General features: G+C 41.6%; 1 protein-coding gene across 1 annotated transcript; it reads right to left on the bottom strand.

Annotated features, from left to right (window-relative positions):
- Positions 1-728: 728 nt before the first annotated feature.
- On the bottom strand, positions 729-5,454 carry LOC102420223 (zinc finger protein 14-like). Its single transcript, XM_014450240.2, has 3 exons — positions 5,333-5,454; positions 4,381-4,453; positions 729-3,542 (listed from the first exon to the last, which is right to left on the bottom strand). The coding sequence occupies exons 1-3, from the start codon at positions 5,418-5,420 to the stop codon at positions 2,258-2,260; spliced, it is 1,446 nt and encodes a 481-aa protein (XP_014305726.1). The 5' UTR covers positions 5,421-5,454; the 3' UTR covers positions 729-2,257.
- Between the last annotated feature and the right edge of the window lie 3,777 nt (positions 5,455-9,231).

The following is a 9,231-nucleotide window of genomic DNA, read 5'->3' as shown; positions in this document are numbered from 1 at the left end:
TACTCTTCCCCCTCCTGTGGCCTAGGGGTGGTCATGGAACTACAGGGATCTGGGCAATTCAACTCTGTGGGCAGTAAAGCCAAGGGAGACCCTGGTTAACGCAGATCCACTCCAGGGCAGACCCTGACAGGACTTGAGCTGCCCCTGCTGGGTCCTTTCAGAGGCCTATGTTCATCTGCCCATTTCAGAGAAATGCCTGCCTTCCTTACATTAGCCAGAGTTGGTTTCACTGCTTGCAAACAATTAACCTCCACTAAAAGCCTTCACATTTTTGAAGTCACTGAAGTGTCTGGGCCTATGACATGGCAGATCATTTTTAGCTTTTTACTGAATGGTACGATTCATATCCATAAAATACCAAAGCAGGCAACTTGCTCAGATTGAAAGTGATTTACCTATGTAATTGTTGGTGAAACAGGTATCTAGGATTGTACTCATTATAAAGCTGAAAGCTACAGATCCAATAAGTCTGGGGTAGCTTAGCATCAACCAAGAAGCAGAACCATTTACTGCATTCATTTTTCTAAGTCTCCCACTTTACTTATTCGTTTTATTTCCATACATTGTCAGTTCATGAATCCCACCCATAAAAATTTAGAAACAATCAAATTGTCTTTAAAGTTTATTTTATTCTGTAGAAGATATACTGTTTAAAAAAATATATTTTTTATTGACTTCAGAGAGGGAGAGGGAGAGAGAGAAATATCAATGATGAGAATCATTGATCGGCTGCCTCCTACTAGCCCCCTACTGGAGCCTGCTACCCGGGCATGTGCCCTTGAAAGGAATTAAACCTGGTACCCTCCGTCCCCAGGCCAATGCTCTATCCACTGAGCCAAACTGGCCAGGGCCAAATTGTCTTTAAATATGAGTCTCAAATCTACTTCCAGGTAAAAAAAGAGGAATTTTTAGTCTTATTAGGAATTGTTTGGTCATTACTTATTCAAGATTAATTTAACAACGGTAACTATTTACCATCTAATCTCTTATAGGGCTAGAAATGTTTCGTGTCTTGCCTGATGGACCTCATTCAGTGATAAGATCATAGTAATATTTCTATTTACTAATCCAAACTAGTGCTTTAATGTCTCTCAACTTTGCATTTTTCAAGGTCACTCATTTTATTTTGTGCCAGTAGGGTAACTCAGTTAATCTTAGGCAAAAATGTTTCCACTAAAAATGTTGTAATATACTTAAGAAAATATTTTTTGCAATTATGCCATCACTCTGTACACTGTAAAGTAAGGCACTGTATTCCAGTAATCTGCTTTGAATCCATATAAGAAAGAAGACTCAAAAATCCTTGCATTCCTAACATGTGTGCCTATATTCAAAACACCCCATTGTTCTTCTCCAAAGTCAGTTTCCTGGGGATGAGAGCCACAGGTCTGCCCATGGGATTCGGGCGGCTGGCCTGCTTGTTGCAGCCGCTCCAAGTCCCACAGACCTTCAGAGCCAAGGCAGAGGACCTGCAAAGAGAGCAGTTTTGCCCCAGGTGCCCCAGTAGGATAGAGCAGAGACCAATGGCCGGGCGTCCAAGATGCACACAGAGCCAGGACTGTGAGGTCAGGTGCACATCAGGTGAAGCACTGTTTCCGAAGCAGATGTGCACTGCATGTGGGCTGGGCACCTCCCTGGAATCCGGCACGTGCACAGCCACCACTCAGCAGCCCACCCCAGTGGGGACCCAGGAAAATAAGGCCGAAGCCAGTGTGTCAGGGACCCCACCCCACCCTAGTGCCTCCTCCTACAACCCTACGCCCAGGACCGACCCCTCTCAGGAGGCTTCTTTCCATTACTTCTTTTATGTCTTCCAAGATGTGTGAGACAACTGAAGGCTTTTTCACATTGCTTACATTCATAAGGTTTCCCCCCAGTATGTGTTCTTTCTTCCATGCTTCCGAACAGACTTGGTAAAATGAAAGCTTTACCACATTCCTTACATTAATAGAGCTTTTCTCCACTATGTGTGCTTTAATATCTGGGCACGTGCAGGAGGCAATGAATTGATGTGTTTCTCTCACATCAATATTGTTCTCTGCCTTTCTCTCTGACTTCCACTCTCTCAATGGAAAAATATCCTCAGGTTGAGGATAAAAAAAAAGAACTAGCATACTCAAAGGCTTTTCTACAACCTTTACAATGATAGGGCTTATTTTCAGTGTGAGTTCTTTCCTTATGATTTATTTACACTATGAATGTTTTTGTGAATTCAAAGGGAACTGGGATGAATAAAGGATTTCCCCCATTGCTTACATTAATAGGATTTTTCCTTATTATGAGTTCTTTTATGACGTCGGAGGGAACTTGGATCAGAGAAAGCTTTACCACAATGGTTACATTCATAGGGTTTTTCCCCAGTATGAATTCTTTCATGAATTCTAAGATACATGGAAAGACTGAAAGCCTTACCACATTGCTGGCATACATGGGGCTTTTTTCCAGTGTGTGTTCTTTCATGCCTTCGACAGGACTGTAGATAACTGAAGGCTTTTCCACAATGCTTACATTCATAGGGTTTTACCCCAGTATGAATTATTTCATGATCTTGGAGAGAAGATGGATAATCGAAACCTTTGCCACAATGCTTACATTCATAGGGTTTTATCCCAGTATGAGTTCTTTCATGACGATAGAGGGCACCTCGATCACAGAAAGCTTTGCCACAATGCTCACATTTATAGGGTTTTTCCCCAGTATGAATGCTTTCATGACGTCGGAGGGAAGTTTGATTAGATAAATCCTTATCACAATGCTCACATTTATAGGGTTTTCCCCCAGTATGAATGCTTTCATGACGTTGGAGGGCATCTAGATCACAGAAAGCTCTGCCACAATGCTGACATTTATAGGGCTTTTCCCCAGTATGAATTCTTTCATGACGTTGGAGGGAAGCTCGACGAGAGAAATCTTTCCCACATTGCTTACATTCATAAGGTTTCTCACCAGTATATGTTCTTTCATGATTTCTAAGAGAAGTGGAACTGAAAGCTTTACCAGATTTCTTACACTGACAGGACTTTTCTGCTGCATGTGTTCTTTCATTTTCTCCAGAGTACTTGGGAGACCTGAAAGCTTTGCTACATTGCTTACTTTGATATGGTTCCTCTCCACTATGAGTATTTTTGTAAATTTTAGAGTAAATGAGACGACTAGTGCCTTTCCCACACCCATACAGTTTCCCACAAATATGCATTCTTTCATGATTTCTAAGGGAAGTTGAATAGTGGAAAGCTTTCCCACTGGGACTGCCTTCATGTCTTCGAATATGTTGGTGATGCTTGAAAGCTTCCTCAGGATCCTTACATTTATAAGGGTTTTCTTCGTATTCCTGACACAGGTATAGTTTGGGTGCAATGTGAGAGCTCAGGTGGTTATTCAAGGATAAATAATGCATGAAGATTTGCCTACACAACGTGGCTTTAGGTTGTTTTACTTTAGTAGGAGTTTCCTTCTTTTCATTATGATTTGGAATCTGGCTGAAGTTTTCTCTGGATTCTCTACCATCGTTCCTTGTACAGAGTCTCTCTATTGTATGACTGCTGTAAAAATAAGAAGCATATTATTAATACTCGGTTAATGATTTAATATTTATTAATAATATGACAATGACATTTTTACTGTTTTCAAGGAAAGTGTGATGTTTCTGTAAATTCCAATTTTTGAAAGTGGATATCCTAAAACCTCTGAAATAGGCTGGATCATAGATAGTATAAAAACACTTATATTCATTAATGGTACTTCTGTATATAGTTTCCAAGTGTAATTATTTTTTTATACACTAAACATTAGGTCATATTTCAGAAAAAAAACATTTAGAGATTATTAGAAGAATCAATACATTTAAAATGGGGCTGATACAATTGGGTTACCTGTTTTTAAGATTGTTTTGTGGACTGGGCCCATGTGGCTCACTGGTTCAGCATGGACCCACGCACCGGGATTGGTGGTTCAATTCCCCAAAAGGGAACATGGCCAGACTGTAGATTTATTAACCCCAGTATAGGGCATGCAGGAGGCAGCTAATCAATGTTTCTATCTCTCCCTCTCACCTCCACATTCTAAAATTAATAAAAACATATTTTTGCACCACCAGTGTGGCTCAGTGGTTGAGCGCCAACCTCTGAACCAGGAGGTCACAGTTTGATTCCCGGTCAGGGCACATGCCGAGGTTCTGGGCTTGATTCCAAGTGAGGGGCATGCAGGAGGCAGGTGCCAATAATTCTGTCTCATCATTGATGTTTGTCTCTCTTTTGTCCTCTCCCTACCTATCTGAAATAAATTTTAAAATAGTAAATAAAAAAAAAATAAGTATATAAAACCATTTAAAAAACAACAACAAAGATGCTCTTAATGCTTTCTCATGTCAATGTGACTCACCTATGATTCATCCCATGATTTTCATACTGATCTTCACTATCATGGTCTTCACATTTTTCTTCTAAAATACATGCTAGAAAAAACATTATAAACTATTAAAGAATATAAAAAATGGTTAAATTTTAGGGACACAATGAGCTACGATCATTCCTAGTTTAATTAGCAATGTACTGCCTTTCCATATTTCAGTTCTTGAAACAGCATTGATGAGAAAGCAACACTAGTTTTCCAATTGACTAAATAAGTAACAAGTTGTTGCCGGCCAGAGTAGCTATGTGGTTGACAGTCAACCAATGAACCAGAAGGTCACAGGTCAATTCCCAGTAGGACCAGTTTGCAGGCTAGATCCCTAGTGTGAGTGAGGAGGCTAAAAGGCTGATTCCAATGTAACCCTGATATTTGGAGGGGGGCGGGGGGCGGGGGGACTAGCAATCTGAATCCATGCTAGCCAGCCCAGTGTACATTCTTGATTACCTATAATTAAGTCACTACCTCTTTCACAGAAACTGGTCTTGCAGAACCTGTTACAGAGGCCATAAAACTGTGAACAGTGCACTGCCCCAGAGGGAGGGTTATTAATGCTGGCGCCAGGCCAGACCATCAGATATGGCCTGGAGACCCCCAACACCTGGGGGCCTTCCTGCAAAGCCCATGAAAAGGACCAGAATCATAATCCATATTTTTGGGACAAAGACCCCAGAAAGATATAAAAGAGAAGCCCCCTGCGTGTTACTTTACCCAGATTTGGAAAGTTATTCCCTGAATCCACTGGTATAAATAAACAGTGTAATTCTTTTTCTCTAAAGCATTGCTTAGTTTTTCTCTGCTCTTTTGCAACATGAGGAGCACAGGAGGTAGCTAATCTCTCTCACATCATTGATTTTTCTCTCGTTCTCTCCCTCTTTCCTAAAATCAATAAAAATATATTTAAAAAAAAATTTGTCATAACTACCTATTGATGCCAGGTTCCAGAAGGTTTCCAGCATCACATCTGTGTAGAGTTTCTTCTGGGTCGAATCCAGGAAAGCCCACTCTTCCATGGTGAACTCCACATTAACATCCTCAAAGGTCACTGAGTCCTAAAACATCCCACATAGGCATAGAGGAGAATGGGTCAGATAGCACTGAGGATCTACACATTAATTCATAGGAATTTCACATAGGACAGGGTGGGACGCTCAGACTAGCTGAGTTGCCCACTTGTGTTTTATGCCAAGTGTATTCTTTTTTAAAAATATATATATTTTATTGATTTTTTACAGAGAGGAAGGGAGAGGGATAGAGAGCTAGAAACATCGATGGGAGAGAAACATCGATCAGCTGCCTCTTGCACATCTCCAACTGGGGATGTGCCTGCAACCAAGGTACACACCCTTAACTGGAATCGAACCTGGGACCTTTCAGTCTGCAGGCCAACACTCTATCCACTGAGCCAAACCAGTCAGAACCATCACTTCAAGTCTTCATTGCTCTCTAATGTCAGGGTAAAGAGCACCTTGAACAACTTCTATATTAATAAATTAAAATACTTCTATTTTAACCCCATCAATTCCTTGTGAGAAAACTCATCTCCATTATAACCATTTGATGCAGCAGTCCATGAAACATACTGTTATACCTGTATAAAGTTTTAATGACTACGAATACAATAAGGGCCTTATAGCTTTCTCTTCTATACTTATCACCAAACAGGAGAGACCAGGAGGTGTGTGAAAATACAACTTGGAACAAAATGTATTTGGCCATATTGTCCTGAAGTACCCCAGATTATTAGAAGTAGTCAGATACACCTGAATGAATGAAAATATTCTTGTGGAGGAGTATGAATGATCATTTGTTTTTATAATATTTGTTAGTAACTCAGTTTGACCTTTTGCCTTTCTCATTTCATGGAGTTAGGAAGTTAGAGCTCAGGCATGAGCAAGGCAGGACAACTTAGCCCTCTACAAAAGTCCTCTACTCATGAGCCTGAGGGTTGCTTCATATTGATTTTTAGGACACATGGAGACGTATATTGAAATCATAAGATCACACACAAAAGAAGTCTTTCCAGTATAACTCTAACACTGTAACCAGAGCCTGGACATTGAGGAACAATTTAAGACTTGGCATGTACAAGGCCTTTTATTGAAATCTGCAATATTTTCATATTGAAGTGGCACATGTTTCCAAAATACATAGGAGTGTTAGGGGTACTGAAAATATCAGGCAGAATATGTGTAAAATTTGTCTAAACACTATGTTCTACACCTGAAACTAATACAAAATAAAATTAAATGTAAACTATAATTGGAATCCTAGCTAATAAAAGAGTAATATTCAAATTGACCATCCTCCAACACACAAGATGGCCGCCCCCATGTGGTCAAAGATGGCCGGCATGGGATGGCAGTTGGGGAAGATCAGGCCTGCAGGGGAGAGCAGTTGGGGGAAACCAGACCAGCAGGGGAGGGCAGTTGGGAGGAACCAGGCCTGGAAGGGAGGGCAGTTGGAGGCGATCAGGCATGCAGGGGAGGGCTGTTAGGGGTGACCGGGCCGGCAATGGAGGGCAGTTGGTGGAGACCAGGCCTGCAGGGGAGGGCAGTTGGGGACAATCGGGCCGGCAGGGGAGCAGTTAGGTGTTGATCAGGCTGACAGGGGAGTGGTTAGGGGCTGATCAGACTGGCAGGCAGAAGCAGTTAGGGGCAATCAGGCAGGCAGGCAGGCAAGCGGTTGGGAGCCAGCAGTCCTGAATTGTGAGAAGGATGTCTGACTGCCCATTTAGGTCCGATCCCGGTGTGGGACCCGGCCTAAACGGGCAGTCAGACATCCCTTGAGGGGTCCCAGATTGGAGAGGGTGCAGGCTGGGCTGAGGGACATACCCTTCCCGGCTCCCCCACCCCTGCATGAATTTCGTGCACCAGGCCTCTAGTGTAAACTATAAATGGAAGCATATATGGTGTTTATGGAGAGGAAAAATTAAGATCATTAAAATGTTCATATTATCGAGAGAAGAGACAAGATGGCGGCGGAATAGGCAAACATGTCCCAATGCTTGTCCCAGAGCAAATAGAATGAGCAGCTGAAACAAATAATATCTACCCTGAATTGGCAAAGCAGTCTCAGCTGGTGAGACAGTTTTCAGCTGGGAAGGGCAGAGTTCCCCTGGAAAGGTAAAAACCAGGGTTCTGGGCAGGAAAGTTTGCCAGATCTCTGAGCCCAGAGGGTCAGAGGGAAACCTCGCGGCACCCAGCCGCATCCCTTGGGACAGGCTCAGCCTCTGACGGGGAAAGGAGATCTGCAGGACTGTTGGAGCCAGGGGATTTGAGATCTGGGTGCCATAATTATGAAAGACTGAGCCCAGAGGGGACAGCCTAAAGCGCTGACCAGACCATGCAGGGCCGGTAAGAGAGGAGCTCCCAGAGACTCAGTCTTCCCCGTTTCTGCGGCTGGCGTTTGTTTGTTTGTTTTCACTGAACCCTGTTCATAGGACATTTCGGATACAGACACCCGTGCTGAGGAGCGGGAGAAGGTGCAGACAAGTGGACTCTGGGGAGAGGCTGGAGAAAGCAGGGGGTCCAGGAGAGGTGGCAGCAAATTGAGTGCTGAGTCATGCCTGAGCCCAGGACCTGGGCAGCCATTTTTTCCTAGAGTTATAACCCCTCCCTCCAGCCCCCAGGCAAGGAATACAACCACACCCAGATTCCACCCTGAATGGTACAAAGGAATAAAATAATCTGATTAGTCCCTGGGAGTTAACAGGGTCTGGCCTTCAGTCCCAGAAACAGAAGAAAAAAAATCACAGACATTCCAGAAAACTGGAATCTTAAGCCAGCCAAAGGATTGACATTTCAATTTTCCATTTTTATTTTTATATTATTATTTTGTTAGCTTTTTTCTTTGTTTTCCTTTTTTGTTTGTTGCTTTATTTTCTACTTCTTTTCACATTATTTTTTCATCATTCAATTTTATTTAATTTTTACTTGCTATTTTCTATTTTTATACCATTTTTTAAATCTTTTTTTTTGTAAATATATTATTTTGTTCCCCTTCTTTCTCTTCTTATCCACTCATCGCTTTCCTACTTCCTCTATAGTGAACTGAGGTCCTCCCCATATTTATCTAATTCTTAACCTTATTTCCTGTATATCAGCTCAGCCTCTATATATTCTGCCCCCACCCTCTTTACTGAGTGTTTGGTGTTTGTATTTGTTTGGTTTATCTATTGGCTCTGTGGTGTTTTCTCCATAAATATATATTCTCCTTTTTCTTCTCTCTCCTATCTTTTTCTCTCTCTCTTAGATATCATTTGTGCTCTCTTTTCTCTCCCCTAATTATCTTTTCTCAGAGGTTGCTTATATTGGGGTTATCGGTGCCATGAGTACATTCATGCTTTGTTCCCTTTGGGTCATGTCTTGTTAAGGTGAATATTTTGGGGTTAGTGTTCTACATTCTATTTTCATCTTTCCTTTAGCATCCTTTTACTCTACCTCAACTTTACCTTTATGCCAAAACTCTCTTCCTCACTTTTCCCCTTTTGTTGTCCTGTTTCTCTTACCCTATCCCTGCTTTAGATTTTCCCTATTCCTTATTTTTACCTCGTTAAAATTTCACCCTACTTATATATCTAATTTCCAATCCCCTGCTCTAAATCCATATACACCTCTCTCTTCTCTTTCTTCACTATCCAAAGTTTTTTTCCTCTCTGTCGTTTTGTTGTTGTTTGTTTGATTGTTGAGTATATTGGGTTTTTTTTATTCTTGTTTGTGAGATGTTTTCTTTTTCTTTTTCTGTTGGTTTTTTTCCGTATTTTTTGCTTCTGTTTTCCCTCGCCTCGCTTGATATTAGTTGTTGTTTGTAGTTTGCATTCAT

This window comes from Myotis lucifugus, unplaced genomic scaffold (genome assembly GCF_000147115.1).
Source record: "Myotis lucifugus unplaced genomic scaffold, Myoluc2.0 scaffold_1869, whole genome shotgun sequence".
Classification (NCBI taxonomy): domain Eukaryota; kingdom Metazoa; phylum Chordata; class Mammalia; order Chiroptera; family Vespertilionidae; genus Myotis; species Myotis lucifugus.
Note: the sequence above shows the minus strand (reverse complement) of the source record. Positions and strands in the feature narration are given on the sequence as shown.

What these genes read in the sequence shown, in the direction of transcription:
- LOC102420223 (XM_014450240.2), bottom strand. Translation starts at nt 5,420, where the DNA reads ATGGAAGAGTGGGCTTTCCTGGATTCGACCCAGAAGAAACTCTACACA. An exon ending in CTGGAACCTGGCATCAATAG is followed by an intron (nt 4,454 to 5,332) that starts GTAGTTATGACA and finishes TGTTTTTTCTAG; the next exon opens with CATGTATTTTAGAAGAAAAA. An exon ending in AATCATGGGATGAATCATAG is followed by an intron (nt 3,543 to 4,380) that starts GTGAGTCACATT and finishes TTATTTTTACAG; the next exon opens with CAGTCATACAATAGAGAGAC.